The following is a 22,614-nucleotide window of genomic DNA, read 5'->3' as shown; positions in this document are numbered from 1 at the left end:
CCAGCCAAGGGGAATGAAATGAAGACAAGTGAATGAACAGCTTCAAGGTCAGAGAGACTTTTTTATTTCCCCTTCATTCAAGGACTGGTAATTTTTATCCACGCAGGAGAGCAATCCAAAATACATCATTAGGGTTGTAGCTAATAAAAACCACACTGGCTTTTTTCAGCCCGGTGTTGTTTCTTTTACCCATACAGATTATGGTGGGAGGGAGCTGCTTCCCCCAGCACCTGCTCTAGCAGCAGAAGCCCCCCTTGCATCCCTCTCCTTGCTTTCCAGGGCTGAGCACCCCGGTCATGCCAGATCTGTCCCAGCACAAAGCTACCAAACGATGCTGCCCTCAAGAGCACAAAGCGTGGACAAATTAAAGCACTATCACATTATCCTGCCTTTCTCTGCCAGACTGTAGGGATGCTCCCCACTACTTCAGCCCATTCTCCGTCTGCAGAGAGCCAGCTTGTCACACAGCACTGGCTCTCTTCCTTCTCTCCAGCTGCTAAATGGCATTAAAAGAACTAAGCATCCATTAAATAAAACTTTCCCACTTGCTTCCCATGTAGACAATTGCTCTCACTGCCACGGGGAGGTTTCGTGCTGGCAGCTGGTCCACAGGTTCACAAAGAGCAGGGAGGTGCCAGGATCAGCTCTGGTAGCACAGGTCATCCAGGGAAAGCACCGGAGAGAAACCGGGACATTGTCCCAGGGGTCTGCACTGTCACCACCACCCAGCACCCACCCCAGCTCCTTTATTCCTATTTCACCTCACACTGCTGACCCCATGCAACACCTTTCTGCTGCCTTCCCCACCAGCCTGCCACTGGCATCCTTTCTCCTGTTCCACTTCAGAAAAGCCTGTAATTAACAAGGGCAGGGGACAACAAGAGGCCGAACAGCAACTCTTCCAAGCAGCCTGGGACTGACACCATCCCCACCTGGACTTGGAGACAAATGACCACCCATGTATCAAAGTCTCGGAGATGGATTACAGGATCCAGCAGCCACTAAGGGGCAGCTGGAGTCCACATCCTGCATCCCCAAGTGCCATACCATACTTCCACCTTGCTCTTGATCTTTGATGGATTTTCCTCCCAACCCAGAAGGGAAAAGCAGGGAGGTCAACTCATGGGGATGTCTGACCTTCCCCACGGTCATGTCTCTCTACCTGAGGCAGGGCTGGAACACGCAGAGACCCAGACAACACTGGAGCTGCCTGAGTTCCTGCTAAGCACACACCCTCCCTCCTCCAGCAGGCCAGGGGCTGAGGGCAAATTCCTCAGGCACCATTAAATCTGGGTTAATGGGCCTGTACACAGGCCAAGCAGGACACCAGCACTGCCCTTTCACACCAGGCATATCGACAGTCCCTGCCTCCCAAACCGTAGCCTTCTTGATGAGCCAAGACATCCTCCCTTGCTGCCTTTGGTGGGAGGTAGGGGCCATTCTCCCACCTGAAAAGCCAAAATTAGTCAGTGTTTGTGAAAGTCAGCCAGTGAATAGGCACAATGGCTCCAACAGGAGGGATCCAACAGAGCTGGGCCCTCCCAGCTCATTTCCATTTTAATGGCCCAGCTTTTCCCCCTGCCCTGTCCCCTAGGGGCCACCACAGAGGTCCCCAGCAGGAGGCACAGTCCAAAGCAAGAGTCGTGCTCCCCGTTCTTCCCGGCAGAACAGAGGTCACAGACAGGGGCCACAGCCCTGCGTTCAGCAGCAGAGAGATGCAGAAGAAAATGCTCAGCAGCTTCATGCTTCAGCAACTAAACCAACCCCACCAGGAGGGAAAAACTACTGCTCACTGCTGGCCCTGCACACCCCCAGCCAGCCCACGCACCCTTTTTCCTAACAACAGCCCCCAGTGAGTGTGACCTAAACATTTATGGGGGCTCAGCACCCCCATCAACGACCCCAAAGATCGCTCATCTGCCTCGTTCTCCCAGAACCGCAAAGCCAGGGCCACCAATGCTTTACACAGCCCTGCAACAAGCGGGGCAGGAGCAGTGAGGCACACAGTCACAAACCCTCGCAGGCTCTTGCTTTTTCCTTTCCCAGGCTCATTTCCACAATACTTCCAGGGTGGCAGCCCCTGCCAGGGCACGGGATGGTCTGCAGGGAGTGACCAGCTGTGAAGGTGATGCTGTGTTCGGCTGGCACAGACCCTTCAGCTCCTGAGCGAACCCTGCAGGGCAGCACCGACCTGTCCTGAGGGGCTGCCAAGCGGCGTTTTGCCCTCAAACCCCTTCGCAGAGTGACTACACAAGCCAGGTTTGCACCGGCACTTTTGAAGACACGGGATCTTTGGGATCCACCTCCATCCCCAAGCCTCCTCCGGCTTTCACAACGTGCTGCTGCCCAAAAGTCACCTTGCCTGAGAGCGGTGGAGCCCGGCGGCCGCGCTGCCGTGGGGCGCGGATGATGGAAGGGGGGAGGCACACGGCAGCCTGCGGTTGCCCGGCGCCAGGGAGAGCAGAGCCCTGCACCGTCAGCGCTTTCAGCAGCGAAGGTTGGAGCAGGGCTGGCTGCTGCTGCCTCCCGGCTGGCCGGGCGCCAAGCTCCCAGGCCTCGCTCACCTGCCAGCTTTGCGTGGAGAGAGCGGAGCAGATGGGGGGAAAGAAGAAAGAGAGTTGTGGCTTGCGAGTCAAAAAGCCTGGGGGCACGGAGGGTGGAGGGAGCGGGCTTTGAGGGCAGTGAGTCCCCGGACACTTCCTCTCCTTCCCCAGGGCTGTATGAGCATGCTGGAGCAGCCCTTGGAGTGTCAGGAGCCTGGAAATATTCATGTCCCTCCATCCTGCAGGAGGCAGGAGCAGGAACCCCAGTGTCATTCCCCTCCAGGAGTCACCCCAGGACGAAGCTGGCAGCTGCCTGGAGCCACGGCCTCGCCGCCCCGGCAGATCCCAGAGGCCAGCGGTTCACGATGAATTTCTAATTGTTTCCTCCAACAATGAGACATCCTGTTCAGAGCCGGGCGGCGCAACAAAGCCCAGCGCCGGCGAGCGGGGCCCCTTCCTGCTGAGCAGCAATGGGGCGATGCCGAGTGCTCCCTGCCACGAGCAGGGGCACAGGAAGGCTCCGCTGCTCCCCCCCCACCACCCCATCCACTTAACACGCCCGCTCTCCAGCCTCCACCTTGATTAAAACAGCTTAACGACTCCAGCAAGAGCTCTCGAGGGGGCGGGGAGCCGCCAAGAGGTATTTGATGGATTCACTTTGGCAACCATCGGCTACCTTGTCATGCCAATAAAATTATTGCCATTGACTGGGGAGAGGCGCGGGCGCATGCTCCGAGGAGCACATCTCCCTCACGGGGCTGAGCCAGGCGCCCAGGGGGCTGTCAGCGTGTGGGGAGGGGGATAGGGGTCTGCAGAGGATGGGATGGGGACGGAGCAGGAGAGGGCACAGGGAACAGGAGGAACAAAAGGCCCTTGTGCCGGGCAGCCAGCTGGGAAGAGGCAGCAGCACGGGCAGGAGAGCATTTCCAGGGGCTGCGCAGGGGTCGATGCCTGGGGAGCCCTCAAGGGTCACCAGCTGACACCGCCAGGGCCGGGGCAGGGTTCATGCCCCAGATCTGTCCTGTGTCCCCCCACACACACCCCCAAAAGAAAAGCCAGCCAAGGCACAGGCAGTAAGTACGGTAGCCAGCAGCAGGGTCCCGAGGCGGGCCAAGCCTTCCCGCACACTCCGGGAGCCAGATTTCACGCACCGAGACACAAAGGAGCCATTTTCAGCCAGAGCTGCTTACCCTGAGCACCAGGCAGAGGGTGATGAGAAAGGATCCGTGGGGACAGGGACCAGCAGGGTGGGCAGGGAGCCTGATGGCTTCTCCCAGCTCACGTGGACCATGATTAGGCAATGCATCACACCCAACACATGGGGGCTTCTGTGATAAAAGGGAGCCAGCAGGCAACAGGGAAATCCCAAAAAGGCCCTGGTCAGCAACTCCCTCTCCCCACAGCACCTATTTTCTGTTTAGACACACCAAGGGTTGTGAACACACTGAGGCATCCTTAATCCAAAGCTTTTAGAGAACTCGGGGGAGGTGCCTCCACAGGCTGTCAAATCTGCTCCCCCAAGGACCACAGGACAGGGAGCTTCAGGGGAGCCCCTCAACCCTCTCCAGGCCAGGAGAGGAGCACTATGTCCTGCTGTTAGGGATGGGGATAACCCACTTAGCAAGAAGAGTTTATTATTAATAGTACTATTAGTATTATTATTAACAAAAAAGTGAAATCAAAGCAGCCAGACATAGGCCCAGTTCAGCTGTGCTTTCTGTGGGAGAGAATAAACAAGCTGTGGCAAGCACAAGCCCTGGGGGGGAGCAGATTCCCCAAGATGCGTTCATGCCCAAGGCCAGCCAGCTCCAGGACAGAACAGAGAGCTACAGGGATTGCAGTGGTGACTGGGGAGACAGAAAATCCTCCAAAAATGAGAGCTCAGCTGGCTGTGAGGGATGTGTAGTCCGATGCTATCCTGGCTGGGATGCACTGGGATTACTCTGTCCTGTAACCACGCCTGCCTTATGGATCTCCAGTGCCTGGATCCCCAGTGGTGCTGGGTACCTCCTGTAGGGCTGTGGCAGGAGGGACAGCTCACAGCCTCCCCGTTCCACAGCAGCCAGGGACAGCTGTGGGCAGGGAGCCACCGGCCGCTTTGAGAGAGGAACTCAGCTCATCCCCCCAAAAATAACCAGACAGCACCCAAAACTGGGTCAACCCACAAGGGCTACACTGAGCTCAGCAGAGCCCCAAGGCAGTGCGGTGTTTGCATAACGAGGAGCAGATGGCAGTGAAGGAGGGCAGCTGGGTCTGTGCTGCACCTCCCAGAATGTCCCACTGCTCTGGCTCCCAGCCGCCAGCCCAGCACAGTGCAGTCACTGACAGGGGGCTGCACCATCAGCACACCCTCTTCTGTATCAGCCTTCTTCCCTCTCTCTGTACAACACTTTGAACACACCCAAAATCAAGTCTTTGGCATACACAGCTCAAGAGCAGACATGGGTGCAGTGTCAAACATGCCTTTCCAGCACATGACTGAGCGCTCCCATTGCAATCATACACACAGCTTCCTATCTACCCACAAAAGAGAAAAGACAACCTGGAAAAATGATAACAGCCCAATAAAAATATTGCCAATTGAGGACAGGTGGTTTCCAGGAAAAACCCAAGCATTAGGATGCAAGCCTCATTTCCCTTTCAAAAACATCCCCTGATATTCCTGCTGCAGCATGCTCATGGCTCACATCCCCATGTCACTTCCCATTCATAGAACTCTCAGACCATAGGGTGCAAGGCCAGGTCCCTGTTTGCCAGCTCAGGAGTACAGAGGAAGTGGTTCAGTGCCAGCTCCAGCAGTGTTGGAACCCATCCCTGCATTGTTCACCTGGGCATGGCTGGAATTCCCCGAGAGCCTCAGTCCCATGACTGCTGGCACGGAGGACAGCGAGCACGTGGGACCAAAGGCTTTCCAAGCCTGGCCTCTCCACATAACTCGGGATCAGCCAAAGATAACCGCCTGCCTGGTAATGCTGCCGGACAAGCTGTGACTGGGCTGCCATGGGTTCCACTGCTGCAACCCGCTCAGCATGCCAGGGGTCGTGATCTCCATCCCCCTGGTGCCTCCACATCCCAGCCCACAGCCCCTGTCCCACAGACAGTTTTGCAAACCTCACATTGCCTGTAAGATCCTTCCAACCCCCCAAAGTTGGGGTCTCCTTGCAGCTGTGATGGCAGCAGGTGCTGCCCAGCACCCTGCCCACCCGACAGCAACTGCTGGTGGCAGGGCTGGGGAGAGGCTGCAGGACAGTCACAGGCTCACATGGCTTTTGGGGGGGACAAAGGGAGGCTCTGTCTGCACGCAACAGTCTGGACAAATGCTGGGCATGGGAGCTGCCATCCAAGGAAAAGCCAGACGCAGCAGTGACTCTGGCCTGACCTTACCCCAGCCCAGATGGCGAGATCGGTGCCCCTCAGCAGAGCAGCATCCATTACAGGGCTCTTGGGGGTGGGGAGGGGGGCACCCAGCTGTCAGTGCAGCCCTTCCTCTCCCAGAGGAGATGCCAGGGCTTCTGGAAAGGGCAGGGGGGCCGGCAGGCTGCACCAAGCCTAGTGTGGGTGTTTGCAAAGGGGACGGTGGGAAACACCTACAGCTTAAAAGCAGAGGGATTGCAACCACTGCTGAAGGTTGCACCCTCCCACACCCCCACACACATCCCCTCTGCCTGGAGGAGCCACCTTGGCTACACCCTTGCTGAGCCCCTGCCAGGTATCACATCTCCTGGCTGGGGACACATCGGTTCCACTCAAAGCCAGGTCAGCAGCCCCTCCCTGCCCTCCCCTGCCTCCAGCCCTGGCAGCCAGGCAGCAGGATCAGGTAGCTGCTGAGGCAGCACTTTGCCGGGCAGCCAGGCAGCCCCTGCCGCAGGAGGGCTGGGCTGCCCACCTCAAGGTCACCGCAGGGACAAGGAGAGGACCCCGTGGCGCAGGACTTGGAGCCTGCAAAGTGCTCCCATGCTGCCATTAGAGAGCTCTGCAACACCAGGGGATCTGGGGGCTCCAGGTAAGATACTCCTATAAAACCTACACAGCATTCCAGCATTGAGACCCATCTCTTGAGTCTCATCAGTTCCATGTCCTCATGCCCTGCGCAGCCAGAGAGCCCCACCAGCTCTTTGGGGCACCAAGTTTAAAACCAGGAAAAACAAAGCTTGAGAAAGCCCTGCAGGGAAGGAGCACGCTCAAGCCATACCTGGGCATCAAGTTCTGGCTGCAGTCCTGCAGCCCACACACCAATCAGGCACACACACTAGCTGACCCCTTCCAAATGGTTCTGAAGGTGCAGAATACCGGGGAAAAACTGAAAAAAGCAGTTAGAATAAAAATCCAATTTGCCATCTAAAAACCAACCATCAGCCCCTCTAGGTAACTGAGGAACTAGAGTGTCGTTGTGCCTTTTTGAACTCTCCTCCCACGTGCTCCTCCCTTCCCATCCCCATCTAAAAGCTCCCATCTGGAGCCCAGCGGCAGGAGAAGCAGGCAGCAACCTGACACCAGTCCCTCTGGATCCCTCATCGATTCAGAAGGGAGGATGAGCTGCCTCCATCCCGACAGCCCTGCGGCCGCTGTGCACCCCTCCAAGGACTGCAGAAAGACAAATAGAAGATGTGGGGCTAGAGAGGACCCCTCCACCCTGCCCCCCACCCCAACATGTGCTGCCCCAGAAACACTGCTAATAGGCAAGGGCACAGGCAAAGCTGTCAGGAGTCCTGGGGGAGGAGGGGCAGAGTGAGTAGGACATATGGGGACTACACAATGGCACCCTGCTCCAGATTCCTGCCCTGTGCAGGGCACCCTGGCCAGCACAGACCAGGAGATGTAGCAAAAATGCAGAATGCTGTGCCCAAAACAGCATCTTGTAAGTCACAGAGAGATGGGCCAAACCCCCCAGCCAAGCTCTGGTCCATAGCAGGGACTTTACCAGGACCTTCATGCAGCCTTTCCCTGGCTGAGGATGTGTTAATGGAAGCTATGTTTACACAGGGCATGTACAGCTGTAATTATAGGCATGATGTTATGATAACAGGAAATCCGTGCCCTGTGGAGATGCAGGCAGAGAAAGGCACGCATGGAGCTATTTGCTAATTGCCACCAACAAGCAGCCTTTTGTGCCGTGCTGGGGTACAGGAAGTGAAGTCTCCCCCTCGCCAGGCTGAAGCCATCAGCACCCACCTCTGGCCAGCCTGCCCAGGTCAATGACAAGGCCAGATGGACAGAGCCTGCCTCATGGCAGCCCCAGGGCAAGCCCACCTGCCCCCAGGACATGATGGGATGGGCTCTCATCAGCCATCAGCAAGGACTCAACTTCCTTATGTCATAACCCTTGCAAAAGGCAGGGGTTTTGTAAATTTGGTTGGCAGAGAGAAGCAAGGGGAAATTACCCCTCCACTGGCCCTTGACACAATACCCTAAACACATCAAGTCACTCTATTATAGAGGCCCAGCCCAACCTGCACCCCACAAAGGGCCAGCAAGGCTAGCAGCCATCCCTCCCCATCATCATCACTGAGGGCTTTCCTACCTTTTTGATCTTCCCACTTCGTGTGCCAGCAAAGACGACAGTTTGTCCTCTGTAGTCATAGGCAGCCACCGAGGTCATCCCATCCTCCTTGTCCACAAAGAGTGGGGTCCCCTCGATGGTGACAGTCCCACCCAGCGGCTGGTTAAAATCCTGGCCACAGAAATTGTCGTCGATCTGCAGCGGCTGTTGGAAGAAAGCAGAGGAGAGATGAGCTTTTTGCCAATGCCTCAACATGCTGGACCTAACAGATGGCAGTAAGTCATCTCCCACCTTCATCCCACAGCTACAGCACCTTTGGCAGCCTCCTCCTGCAGCCTTCCCACCTCACCAGCCAAGGGAAGGCATGAGTTGATATTTCCCTAGCATTCCCTACACACTGATGTAAGGCACTTGGGACAGATCCACTGCATGTAGGCCCTCTCTGCATTTGAACAGGCTTTGCAGACCAAGCCCATGGCTCTCTGTCCCCTGAATCCTACAGCACTTACAGCAGGAGCCACTGGAACACCCCTGCTCCCCCCTCAATCCCTGCCAATGCCATCTCAGACACATGGGATGCCAGCACAAGCTCCCCAGCACACACACATCCCTCTCCTCCTCATCCCTAAGCACTAGCTTAAAAAAAAACCAGCTTGGCAGCGATGCAATGAGGCAGGAGGGGCTGAATCCTGCAACCCAGCCTTCCCCCAAAGACAAAACACTTCCCAGACAAGGCCATGCCAAGGCAAACAAGTCAGGGCTCCTGGAAGAACCTCACTTCACACAGCAAAGCCTCCAGCAAGCACACTACCCACCTGCCAGCCCTGTTCCTCCTCCCGCAGGAACGTCTTCGGGAAATCCCCACATTCCTTCCGTGCTGCCTTACCCCAGACAAGGTGCCTGGCTCAGCCAGCTGCCTCCTCAGTTCAGCAGGAGCCCACAGATCTGGGAGAAGCTTTTGCAAGCTTTCCCTCTGCTCAAGGAAAGGCAGAAGGAGGGCTGCACTGGTCTCTATCCACTCTTACAACCATGACAGCAGGGACCTCCATCAGGACAGTCTAATGATGGGCAAGGCAAAGGCGAAGGGATGCCCCCTGTGAAAGCTGAGATCCAGGCAGGGGAGTGGGACCAGGACCAGATCCACAGCATTCACCCCCACCTCGAGCATCCTCACCCTGACCTGCTGAGCAGAACAACAGACCCTTGGCCACAGTGGTCTGGCCTGGGGGGCACATGGGGCTCCCAGTGTTCCCACACAAGGCAACAGCCTCACATGGTAGCACTGAAGGGTTTTGCCAAATCCCCAAGGGTGGCAGTGAGCCTGGGTACAGGAGGGTAAAGTGGCAAGGCAGGCACAGCTGACAGGGAGACAGCCTGCTCCAGTCACGGGATTCTTCTGCTTCACAAGGTTCCTTATATAATTTTGAATTTAAAGGGGGAGAGCTTTTTGGCAAGCAGCAGGCTCCAAATGCATGCCAGTCCCCAAGGGGTTTTAAATCCGTATTGCATGTGTACAGAGCATATGGGAAAATGCCAAGCTCCACGTATGCAAGGGCACTACAGAGCTCTGTAATTCCCACTCATCACTGCCTGGGAAGCGAGGATCAGCCCAGACTGGCTCCCACCAACAGTTACCCATGTGGAGGGGAGAAAACACAGTACTTTTCCGTGCTCCAGCACAATATACTTGCAGCTACAATGGCACCAGCCTCCCACAGCCATGGCAAGGCTGCTCACCCTCTTCACCATGCCACTATTCAAGCTCCAAGGCCAGTGGTCTCACTCCCTGCTGCAGCAGGAACCCAGTGCTGTGCCAGCCTTCCAAAAGTGAAGGACCAGTCACACTCAGCCCACCAGGCAGTCTGGAGATGCTGCTCCCTCAGTTACTCTAACTTCTGTTTTTGGGTGTTGAGTTAATGTAGAAAGATCAACTCCCTTCCCCGCCTGACTGTTGCTCATCCTTCCCTGAACTAGGGGAACTCCTACAGCCAGTCCTGAAAGATGCGGGGATCCCCAAAACAGGAACAGAAGCACCACGCATCTCTGCAGCCAGAAGAAAAAGAGGGAAGGGAAATCACAACCTCTCCACTCATCCACTGAATACCAGCCTTGCCCTCCTCTATCACTTGGCCAACACACACACAGCATCCTCCTATGCATTACAAGACTAGGAATTTTAAAACAGCAGATCCTAGAAAATTATCTTCCTAATCACAGAGTGAGAGCGATTCACAGCGAGTGATGCTTCAGCCACAACACAGCTCCCACCCAAGTATCTGGGATTTCTCAGGTGCTTTGCTGGGGGAGAGATTCTGTCCCTCACAGCCCAAATAAACCCCAGCACCTTCCACCCAGCCATCTGCAGCAGCAGAATGGTTCAGGGCAATGCCACAAAGGTATTCAAGCCCTGGCACCCCTGGCTGCAGGTTCTGCTCTCTCTGAGCTTAATCTGCTGCTTCCCCAACCCCGTGGCTGCTGAATATGCAAAAGGAGAGATGTTTATGGTGTTTACTGCTCTCTGCTTTGTCTCAACATACTCTCTGGGAAATGACAAATACAGCTGCGCTCTGGGACCGAGGAACTCCCGCCGCCGCCATGCCGACACCACCTCGATAAATAATTACGCCGACAATTAGCTCATTAACAGCAAACTGCCTCGTAGGGGAAGCGCAGGCGGCACAGAGAGGTCGGGCCAAGGGCAGCAGTGCCAGGGTTATGGAACCCACCGACATCTCTGGCTGCAGCGAGAGGCAGGGCAGAGGGACGGAGGGCAGGAAGGACAGGGGGACAGGGGGACAGCTGTCCCCCAGCCAGTGCTGGCAGGGACCAACTCACACCACGGCATGCGAGGGCCACTGACCTTGCAGCGTTTCAGCCTGCGGATGCTGGGATCTGCAGGAGACACTGGAATCTGCAAGAGACACTGGAATCTGCAGGAGGCGTTGGGATCTACCCACTCCTGCATTTGCATGGGTTTCTGCAGGGACCACAGCCTTCAGCCTATTGCAAGGGCGGGGTGTGGTGTTTCTTCTGGGGAGGGGTTGGGGTTTTTTTTAATTATTTTTGTCTTTTGTTTTCATTTCCATGCTTTTCTTTGGCACCCCTCTCTGTTGCCCCTGGCTCGGACACCCCAAGGCTGCTGCACAGTACAGCACAGCAGTTTTCTCTGTCACAGCACTACTTTTTCCTCTCCAAAACAGGGTCAGGAAATTTGGATTTCCTGGGGAAAGGGATTTGAAGGAGGGGGAAGGCAGCCCACAGCACCAAGCAGGAGCGGGTGTCTCCTGATATGCCTTGTCTCATTGCCTCCCTTCAAGCCCACTTACGAAAGCAATGAGGGAGCAGACAGCACGACAAGGCTCGCATCACTCAGCATTATTAATTAGCCAGTAATTCTCCAGTTAACACCATTATAGGCTCACCCCATCCCCTGTGCACTTCCAGGGGCTGTGATGGAGGATGTGGAGGGATGCAAAGAGCCAGGGAGAAGGTTACAGGAGGCTGGTACTAAGTGCCAGGCTGGGATGCCAGGCTTTTTGTGCATTAATCGCTGCTCAGGAATAATCCGAGTGTGGTACAGTTTGTTACCACCTGCATTTCTCTGGCTGCCCCGGAAAGGATTTGGCTTATCCTGGTCCACTTTCAGCCAGTTTGTCACCAGCCATTGTTCTTGGCCAGCAGCCTGGGCAGCAAGACTTACTGAGGAGTCAAAACTCAATTTCTCCCTGGGGTAGCCCAGGGGTAGCAGCCACATCCTGCTGGCTCCAGGCACTGGCTCTGCCCAGCCCAGGAGTCAAGGGCTCCAGAAACTCTAAATAACTCCCTGCTGCAACATCTGCACTCCAGCTCCAGCCCAGTGCCCTTTCCCAGCCATGCTACACCAGTGCTTGTTCCCCCCAGCTTGGGAACAGGAGCACTGGGCAGATGTGCTGAGCACATCTGGCCACAGGCACAAAGACCTCCCAGCCCTGCACAGGGGAAGAAAAGAGCCTGGCCACGCAACACCAAACCCCTCTCAGTGAAACACCAGGAGCAGCAAAGCCTCTGGAGAGGTTCAGGGGTGATTTAAGCACTGGGCCTGGCACAGGGAAATAGCTTGGGTGCTTCCACAAAGTGCCTCTGCTGCGTTTGGAAGCCCATGCTCAGGTCTGAGTGCACCAGTGTGAGAAGTCTCTCTGCAGAGCCAGCTCCCTTCACCTTCCCACTTATGACTGGATCCCAGGAGGGAGAGAGAAGTGGGAAACAGGAATTGACTCCACTCACCAGCACTGGAGAGGAATCACTAACATCTCCTGAGCTATCTGCCAAGCCTGGTAGCCTCTCCTCCCAGCTCCAGCACCAGCTTTGGAGAACCAGAGTTACGCTGCAGCTCTGGGGATGAATATCCACTGGCCCTGCACTGCTTGGGAGTGCAGTGCTGACAAAGCCTCCTCCAGCATGGACCAGCCTCAGCTCCTTACTGCCATGAAGGAGCAGAGCAAGAGAGCTCCTTGCACATTCCCATATGGATGGGGTCTAAATCCCAAGCAACTACTGACTTGAGCGATTACATTTTGCCTCCTTAAAAATTAAAAAAAGCAGCATGTCCTTTATTTTCTGGCCAGTCCTCACATTGAGAGATCCATCACTGCCAACACCCACCCTGGAGATGGCTTTACTTTATTAGGGGCACAGAAATTCCTGCCAGAAAGAGGGTACATACTTCCAGTGGTCTGGTTTGGCCTGTGCTCAGCACAGCAAGTACCTGAGGGCTTGACGTATGATCCAGGCACTTTCCCCACACTGCCTGGCAGCTGGAGAAGGACTGGGACAGAAAACACCATTTTCACCTGGGAGAGGGTGTCACTCCCCAGCCCAATCTCTACAAAAGCAGGAGCCTCCCCATCATGGCACACATCCATCCACCCCACAAGAGCCATACCTGCAGGACCCAAAGAGTACCTTGAGATCCACTTACTCCCAGGGGCTGGACACCAGGTAGCAATCCCAGGACCACCAGAGTTTAAAACCATCCCTAGAGTGCAGGGAGGCAGAACACCCTCCCCAAACCCACGGCGTTAGTGGGGCACTGGGAGAGGTGAGCCGGGAGCGCGGGAGGCAGCAGTGAGCAGCTCCACCACCAGAGCCAGCAGCTGCGCGACCCAACAGGCAGCCGTGTAACGATTTCATCATTTTCCAGCAAAATTGAATTAGTTCAAAGCCAAAATCTGATTTGCGAGCCCAGCACTCTTGACAGCAAACCCTTTACTTTGTCAGGCAGCTGTTAGCTGTCTCCTTCAGAGCAGCGGCGAGGACGCTGGGAGAGAAGGCAGGGCTGCTCCACAGGGACCCCCCTGCCTACCTGCCTGCACCCAAAGCCCTGCTTGAGCAGAGCAAGGGGCTTGCTATGGGTGCTGAACACCAACAAGCCGGACATGGGGGAGGTGGGGTGATAGCAGGTGGGTCAGGACCTCCACCAGACCCTCCCAAACCCGCACACCAGCAGCCCAAGCGGGCCTCAGCCCCATATCTGACCCTACTTGGGGGCCTACCCAGCCTATGACCTCTCCATCACCTGGAGTTGTAGCCTCCAGCAACTACTGGCGGTTTGTAACACTGCCCAGAAAAGAATGCAGTAACAGTAACAGTTCAATGAGAAAATAAACCCCAAGAGCCAAGCTGGGAGGTCCCCTGCCCACCACCACTCAGAGGTCCCACGCTGAGCAGCCAAGACACCAGCAGGGAGCAGAGGCAGCCAGGTGAGAACCAGGTGGTAAAACACCTCTCTGGGGACAGAGGGGAATGCTCCCTCAGTTGGGAATGACTGTTCCAGGATAGTAGCACTTACCTCCTGCATCTGTGAATGACAGTTTGCACTGATCACTCCCAAAAGCCACCTCACTGACAACGCCCTGTGCCCTCCCAGCACCCCATGGAGAGGATGTGGTCCCTCCATGCTGAACATCTGACCAACTTCTGCTGGGGCCACCAGTCTCCCCACCTCCCTCCATCAGGTCTGTGCTCTCTGTCCTGCACATCCTGCTCCTTCCAACACCTTCTATATGGCCACTGCCAAGCCCCAGGTGACATAACACCCACAAACCCCACACATGCCATCTGCAAGGGATTCTACAGCAGAGCCGCAGCAGATGCCCTGAGGCCTGAGCATACCACCCTCCCAGCCCAACCCACTGACACTGCCCAAATCCACAGTGAAAACACAGCTCAGGTCAAATCACTGGGAAAGGTCCAGCCAGAGACCACCACCAGAAACCAGAAACAGTCTGGCTTGAGTAAAGACAGGTGGGAACTCACCGAGTTGATGCAGCCCAGCTCCTTATTCAAGAGCCAGGGCAGTGAGAGCTTCCCTTCCCCTCTGTAGCATGACTGGATGCGCTCCTTGATCTTATCCTTGATCTTCTTCAACGTGAAGAGGCAGAGCACAGACTCCTTGGGAGGCTTAACCCTATTTTTCTGGCCCTGGGAGAAGATGGTGAAGAGGATATCCTCCTGCTCTGAGATGCCCAGGTACTTGGCCAAAGCCTGGCCAGGCTTGGTCAGGTAGGCGTCCTGGATCAGGCGGTACTCGATGCCGTCCTGCACGCAGCCAATGGGGAATTCCACATAGGAGTAGAACTTGGGGTCATCCACACAGAGGCGGACGATCTTGGAGGTGAAAAACTGCTCCCCAGTGGAGTCGGGAGAGGTCAGCTGGGTGTCCAGCTGCAGGGTCAGGTAGTAAACAAACTGCTCACTGCTGAAGCTGTAAATGTAGTAGATGTCAAAGGTGGGGAACTTGGAGAGTGTATCCGAGGGGATTTTGAGCTGTGAGGAGACAAACTCATCCTGGTAGACAAAGCCAAACATCTCCGCGTTCTCCTCGTTGGCCATCAGCTTGCGGCTGGAAAGAGTGGGGAAGTACTCTGACTTCCCATCAATGGGCGTCCCAATGAAGAGCTTGTTCTGCCCGTTCAGCACCTCGATGATGACACCAGACATGGTGCCCGACTCGTTGACACTGGAGAGGTAGTGCTCCTTGCGGTGGTGGGGCTCACCCAACTTGAAGAGGTCGTCCAGCCGCAGGAACTGGCAAATCCCCTGGGAGGCACTGCCGCAGGCAATCAGCCGATTCCCCGAGTAGTCCACCAGCAGCAGTTTGTTCACGTTGTTGGTGGTAACCAGCCCGTGTGGGCAGGACTGGACACTGGGCGGAGGGTAACACTTCTCATTGTCCTCCACGGGCCCCGTCACGTGGGTCCGCAGGAGTGTGAGGTTATTGGAGAGCTTGTAGATCCGATTGACAGCCCCCACGTAGACCTCCCCAGTTTTGTTGTGGACCACCAAGTGTGTCAAGCTCCAGTCTGTAACCAGGAAAGTCCTAAAGGGAGATTTGGGGCTGCCTTCCGCCAGCGGTAGCCAGGTGCTCCCCAAGAGCAGCAAGGTCCAAATGTGGATGGACAAGTGGTGCTTGAGCCAAAGGAGCCACATTGCAGCAGCCTCACATCCAGCCAAGGCCATGCCCAAACCCAGCCACAAAATAAATAGAAACAAACCCAAACTAAAGGGATGGGGGAGGGAGGAGGAGCTAACGGGATACAATCTCCTCTGCTTCCGCTGCACTCAGCAGTCAGGGCATCGTGGGCACGGCCAGTCCAGTCAACCCTAGAGGGAGAAAGACAAGAAAAGTGGGGTTAGGAGGCTTTCCTGCTGTCTCAATCATGTTCCACCCCACCCAGAAGACTGCTGCTTCACATTTTCCTAGCAGGTAGAAGAGACCCTGACCTGCCACCCCAATCCCACTCCATGGCAGTGCTGGGAATGGATGCAAAATCCCAGTTAGCAGCAAGCACAGCCCTAGCCCCTACACAGAGAAGGATCTCAAAAGCACCTTTTAAAAGAGAGAGCCAAGAGCCCTGGCATGTTGCTCACCATCCTGCCACCTGCCTGCCAGGAGGGACACAGACAAGAGGGGTTGGAGGGAGCACACACATTGAGGGGCATGGCAGGGACAAGCCTGTCCTTATGGCATCACTATGCATTAGAAAACACAGGACCAGACATGAGGCAGTTGGTTTGAGAGGGACAAGGGGGCACACGCAGGGGGGATGGAATGCTCTGCTCACTGCTGTGCCACAGCTGGGGCTCACCAACATGGAGCATCAAAGCAGCCAAATACCCCACACCAGAGTGACCTTTGCACCCCAGCAGCAGTGAGGAGATGGCCACAGGAAACAACACAGACCTCTGCTCTTTGCATCAGTTCAGCAGCCCCTCCATTACACCCCATCCCTGCCTTCTCCATCCACCCTCCCCACACAGGCACAAGCACCCCTAGACTAACCTGGGTCTGTGCAAAGCCCCCTGCCAGCACACAGCCCATCCTACCATTACAATTCATCCACCCCAACTGGGACCAAGGTACATGACTGAGGCACCAGCTCCGTTTCCCAGCCAATGCAAACAAGCTGCTCCAAAAGGGAGTGGAGGAGGAGAGCCTCTCTCTCCTTCCTCTCCTTATCATCCATCTCTGACTCAGCCCAGGATAGCCTTCAAGAGGATCCCCAGCAGGGAGTGGCACAAGTAGGAAATATGGCCCGCGGTGACTGGCAGCTCTGCCAGATCCCAGCCCTAGCTAGGCAGGGTGTCAGAGGGCAGCCAGTTGCCATATCAGCAGGACTGTGCAGGGCTGAACATGGCCCCAGCCTCAGCATCCTGCTCTTGGCAGGGCTGTGGGACCCACCAGCTAGGCCACATGCAAACCCTGGGGGGCTGCATCACCACCGAGCCAGCAGTGAGCTATACAGCAACCCCAACATTCCATTACAGCATCCTTCACTTCTGCTGCTCCCCTCCCAAGCCACAGAGCCAGACTGGGAGAGATCCAAGGAAAGGGAGAAACTGTTTTTCCCCTTCTCCAACTCCCAACACACACAAGAGCCCCCTCTCCTTTTTCAGGACAAGCCCAGCCCTGGCCACCCCTGCCAGCTCCCCTGAGCCCCAGATACATTGGGCAAAACTTCTGCATCACTTCTAAACCCTCTCTGCAGATCTGCCTCTGCCCTCAATGCCCCTCACCCTGCTCTCTTCAACTTCCCAACACATCCACCTCCAAGGCAACAGTCCCAAGAGACATTTGGACAATGGCACATGAGCAGCACTGAGACCAAATCCAGGAGCCACAAAACTCCATGGGTGTGGAGATAATCAAAGCACCATCCTGGAAATCATCCCCATGGTCCTAACCACCCATTCCTACCACCTTTTTCAACACTGGGAGCCTCCCAGCAAAGAGTAGGTAGTCACAAAACTGTCAGGGCAAGGGCACTCCCAGAAGACACTCACACTGCCCAGAATCTTCATTTTTCTGAGCTTGTTGGTAAGATAATAACAACAAGCACCCCAGATCAGAGCTTATTAGCCCCAAACCACACTGACATGGGACTGACTGACACTGTCAGCACAAACCCACTGGTTAGCCCAGAAAGCCACAGCCCAGTGGCTGCAGGCATTGGGGTTTCCTGAAGGAAACCAGAGAGTGGTTTCCCACCCCAAGAAATCGTCACAGCTGTCACCAAGCCACTGTGCCCATGCAGCTGAGCCCCTCAGGAGCAGCACAGCGGCTGTCTGGCAAGGAGACTAGCACCAACACCAAATTCATGTGTCAGTTATGTGCCAAGGAGAGAAGGAATGGGGAAGATGGGGAAGATGACAGTGGGAGATTGGTGCAGCCTGGGGATGCCACCCGGAGCATCTCCTGCCAGGATGAGACAGCACGACAGGGAACTTGCTTTCTTGGTGCATTTCTATGATTCACTGCTTCTATTTCAGGAAGTGGGTGAGAGAACTAGAGGTCGAGCTGCTGCCACAAACCAGGGCTAGAAAGCCCAACAGGAGATTCCCAAATTAACGTAGGGAACTGCAAATCAGAAGTTGGAACGAGAGCAAAGTGAGGCAGAGCTGGGGCAAGCTGAGAGATGACACTCTGCAAAGCTCCTCTGAGATTTCTGCTCCTAAATATACTACAGCAGCAACATCTCGTCCTAGTGACCTGACACCAGTGGTGGTTTTGTCCAGTCCTGCTTAAAACCATCAGCAAGGATTAATAAAAATAAAACAGCACAAATAGTTAGTTTGTCTGCTTTCTTCAGGATTCAGTGGTATGGGTTCCTGAACTTTGGATTGAAGTAAAGCAGGGCTCAAGCCCACCACGGTGCAGGCAGCCCTACCCTGGAGCAGGGGTGCCAGCACAGCCCCTGCTCCCTGCCCATGGGAGCAGCAGCCAAAGGGCATTTCCCTGCTGTCACACAGCCTCCAAGTCTCATGGAGAGGTCACAGTGCAGCTAAGGCAGGGCAACTCCTCCACTGGCACACTCTTTAAACCACAGGGTACCCAAACCACCTGGGGCTGCATTCAAGCGGCACCTCACCATGGGGGGACCCAGTGCAGGGCCACCATATGACTGCCACCACCAGGAAGCAAGTCCTGCACCACAAACACGTCCAGTGCAGTCCAAAGGCATAGAAAACCCTGAGCAGATACCCTGGAGCCGAGCCCTGCCCTGTAAAACAGGCAGCAATAAAATAATTCACCCCAGCCTGGTTGTATGCATCCCAGCTGGGAGAGTAGGAGCACAAATACACCCGGCTGTGCTGCTGGGCAGCAAGTGATGCAGCACAGAGCATCTGCAGCACTGAACTTCCCCAGGGCTCACCCCACAGCAGGGCCACACCACAAGCCAGACGGCACCACAGGCTTGTGTTTTGATTTACACACACACACAAACACACACACACACACATATATTTATATAAGGGAACCCACTGTCAGAAGCAAAGCCAGCACAAGAGCCAAATCCACCCCAGTTCCCTTCATCTCCCATTGGAAAGGACATTTGCTCACAGTTTCACCTCAAAGTGGCCACACTGAGATGGCTGCAGCCACTGCAAGACTTGGATGGGGGCTACCCACCTCAGCACTCACACATCCCAGCTGCCAATGAGCCTTTCAGCAACAAGCTAGGAACATGCCCCAGAGACACCAGTGCCCCACTTCCTGGCTGCCGGAGAGGTGGCAAGCGGCAGCAGCACTCATCCCCCAAGGCTGAGAGCTCTCTGGTCCTGCAAAATGCCCAAAAACCTGTGTTTGGGATGGGAGATCACACTTTGGGAAAACAATCATCACTTTTGATAGCACAAAGCAGGAGTACTGGGATGGAAAAACTAACCTTAAAAGGCAAAGACTGGACAGAATGTTAAGGACCGGCTCTCCACTCATCCAGGCAGCAAGTCCAAGAGTCAGCACTAGCCTACAAAGCAGCAGCCCTCATGGGAACACCCGCAGGCAGAGTTTAAAACATGCAGACAAGCACAGAGGTGCACATCTGGCACTCACAGACCCGCCTGCCATCCCTGCTCTTCCATCAACAGGACCCCAGCAGGTTCACTCCTAGCAAAACACCCCAAGAGCTTTTATAGCCTTGCACTTCTGCAAGGGAGGTTGAAGGAGAGAAGGCATGGGATTGAAAACCCCCAAATAACCGACCCACAAAAGGGGAAATGGCATCTAAAGGGCCTTTACCTGCAATCCCTCCACGTCACTTGCTGCTCTCAGCAATAAGAAACAGTGAAGAAGAAACCAGCTACAAGCTGCGAGTAATTAGCAAAGGGGAGAGAGGGGAGATTATCCAGGGGAGAGAAAAGCCTTCAGGCCACAGGAGAGGCAGCCTCACCATACAGCTGGTGTATTTTTAGGTTCATCTGCCTGGGAAAAGCCTTGCAACAATGAGGAAAGCCTGGTGGTGGTACAAATTTGAGCTGCACTACATATGCAATTGCTGCAACGGGGCTAAACTTTAACTCCTTCCTTCATTGCATACAGTCATTGAAAAGTATTTGCCTGGGGTCCCTCCCTAGCCAGTGAGTTAAATCATTAAAAACCTTATCCTGGCTCAAGCCACACCCTGATGAAATCAATGGCAGTCTCTGAAGCTGCCCCAATGCCCCAATTTCCATTACTATCACCCAATCAAGAATATCTTCAGCATCTTCAGCTTCCTCCCAAGCTCCTGCCATGTCTCCCAGGAAGGGCTGAGGACCCCATCCTGTCATCCACCCCAGCCTCCACTCATGACCTGCAAGGATTTTCTGGGCAAAGAATTCAGCCTCTTTTGTCCTGAGAAACATGACAAGGAGAAGCAGCCATCTAATGCCCAAGGGCTCATGAAGCTTGACCCTCAGCAAAAAGGAGCATAAAAGAACAAGCAGTGAGGAAATTAAATAGCATTTCTCAAGTGCGCAATTCCCCTTCTCTGGTCCTCTGCAAGAAGTCATGTCACGCCAAGAACAGCTTGAACTTCAGAACAGCTCTGGAGCCACTTCATGCGCTCACCACCAAGAGACTGCAGGCTGCCCTGCAGAGAGCCCCTCCAAAAAGGGCTCACAAGCATTTCCGATATGGAAACCCAGGCTCCCTGCAACCACAATGTCCCAAAGCAATGAGGTACACGAGGACATCCTCAGCAGATCCTGCCAGGAAACCAGGCATGGGCTGAGACTTCACACATTTCCCAGTTCTGCCCAGCTACACCAGAAGTGAGAGTCAGTGGCTTGGCTATCCCCTGCCTTATTCCCACAACTCACCTGGGTATCACAGTTCATACAGGACCCTACAAGGGCTGCCAAGGGGCTTTCTGCTTACTGCCCACATGCTGCATCTGGATCTCCCAGGAGGAAAGTGTGGCCCACCTTCCCCTGTACTCCCTGCAGCCAAGAGAGGAGTACACAGACCTGGATTGACTGATGCCTGGAATGGAGACCAGTGCACAGCCTGTGGGTAATCACCCACACAGGACACAGCTGGCTGATTCCCATCCTACTTCAGGAAGTTTGTTCATCAGCATACACAGAGCACAACACCTCAAATCTCTCTGTGCCTCTCATCATCCACAGACCCCAGTCCAAGGCACCAGGACACCAGCCATAGGACTGTGGCTTCCTACTATCAACACCCAGGTCAACTCAAACAGCAGACCAACATGAATTTTGTCACCTCAATCAGGACCAATTAATAACATCTTGTCCCCATCTTAAGAGCAAAGAAGTACAGACCAAATTCCCTGAAGGCCACCTCCCCCTTTGGCTTTGGCCCACACACTCCCAGACTGATTCTCACAACCCACCAGTCCACAGGCCCCACATAAATGTCCCAAAAACCAGCCCTGCTGGCAGAGGTCACCTTGGTCCAGCTGGACCCACAGAGACCCATAAGGACATCCACCAGCAAGGTCTCTCAACAGCAGAGAAGTCCAACGAGAGATCCCCTGGCCATCAGCATCCTTCCTTTGTCTCATCTCATTCCCTGGAGCACAGTGTATCACTCCTCCCTCCCCAGCCTGCTGCTCCACATCCCTCACTGGGCCAGAGAAGCCACAAACACAAGCCATGATTTTACCCTCCCCAGATCAATGCCCCTCTTCCAGCCCAGCCCTCCAACCTGCATTTTCACCTCTCTGTCACAAGTGCTTCCCCCAAATCCCAGAGGGAATCTGGAGAGCTCCCTCTTTGCAATGAAGCACTGCCACAGCAGGATTCCTGGTTGCTGGATCCTCTCTACTCCAGCAAAGGGAGGTCATTCTGGGGTTGGTTTAATCCCAGCTAAACTGAAATTCCCATGCTTCCGCCTGGCCCCTTGCTGACACCAGCACTTGTGCTGTCCTGTGGCGAGCCAAGCACGACTGCCATCACATTAGTTCTGATTAAAACAACCACAAAACTTCTCCAAACGACCTTTCTCAAGCCATGTGTGCTTTTCCTTCCCCTATCAACCTCCCATCCTTCCCCCTCTACTGTTTCAGTTATGCTGCCCCAAGAACCACAGCTGGAAATGGCTCAGGTCCTGGCTCTGCTTCCCCTGCAGAGTTCCCAGCTCAGCACAGCCCCATGCTCTATTTGCCCAAGGTGAAGCTGACCCAGGAGAAGTGAGACATCCAGAGATGGCAGAGCCTCACCTGGCAATGGGACAGGCAGAGACAGGAAGAGGAAAAGCCCAAAAGTTCCCCCCACAGCAATACCACCATAGGGGAAACTCTTCTGAGAGTCCAAAAGAGGCTTCATCCACAGCACCATGGGCAAAGAGTATCTGATATTAACAGGGAGGTGCCACAGCAGTGGCTGTGCCCATGCTCTGCTTTCCTATGGGCAGTGCCAACACAGCACACCCCACCCAAATTCACACAGCACAGGGGTCTCACCCACCAGACCTGGGCAGAGCACACGTCAAAGTGTGCCCAAGAGCTGCTGGCTGGGAGGAAGAGCAGAGCAAGGCTTCTCCTCTTCCTGCAGATCCCAGCTGCAGCCCCAAGCCATGCTGGACACAGGTGTCACCTTGTGTCATACTATGGCCTGACGCCATGCATGAGGAGCTGAGATTCCAACAGGCAGCAGCACAACGGATCGGCTCCTTCAGTGCAACACCGAGAAGAGGCGGCTGCTCGCCTGTGCTGGGAGGTCTGTCCAAGCACCTCTGCCAAAAACCCACTTTCTGCTAATGAAGGTGGCTGGATGGCAGCTGCAGCAAGTGCCATCACGCCCACG

General features: G+C 55.1%; 1 protein-coding gene across 4 annotated transcripts in view; it reads right to left on the bottom strand.

Moving 5' to 3' along the window:
- PLXNA1 (plexin A1) overlaps positions 1-22,614 on the bottom strand; it is a 115,570-nt gene that overhangs the window by 86,201 nt on the left and 6,755 nt on the right. For all 4 annotated transcript variants that reach the window (XM_088061634.1, XM_005522067.3, XM_088061633.1 and 1 more), the window contains exons 2-3: positions 14,338-15,684; positions 8,065-8,247 (exon numbers count right to left, since the gene is read on the bottom strand). In XM_088061634.1, coding sequence (XP_087917760.1) covers positions 8,065-8,247; positions 14,338-15,540 — 1,386 coding nt within the window. In that variant the 5' untranslated portion in view covers positions 15,541-15,684. The remainder of the gene's footprint in view (positions 1-8,064; positions 8,248-14,337; positions 15,685-22,614) is intronic.

The sequence above is a fragment of the Pseudopodoces humilis genome, chromosome 13 (assembly GCF_049639895.1).
Source record: "Pseudopodoces humilis isolate 2021_Gansu_Grassland_sample_001 chromosome 13, ASM4963989v1, whole genome shotgun sequence".
In the NCBI taxonomy this organism is placed as follows: domain Eukaryota; kingdom Metazoa; phylum Chordata; class Aves; order Passeriformes; family Paridae; genus Pseudopodoces; species Pseudopodoces humilis.
Note: the sequence above shows the minus strand (reverse complement) of the source record. Positions and strands in the feature narration are given on the sequence as shown.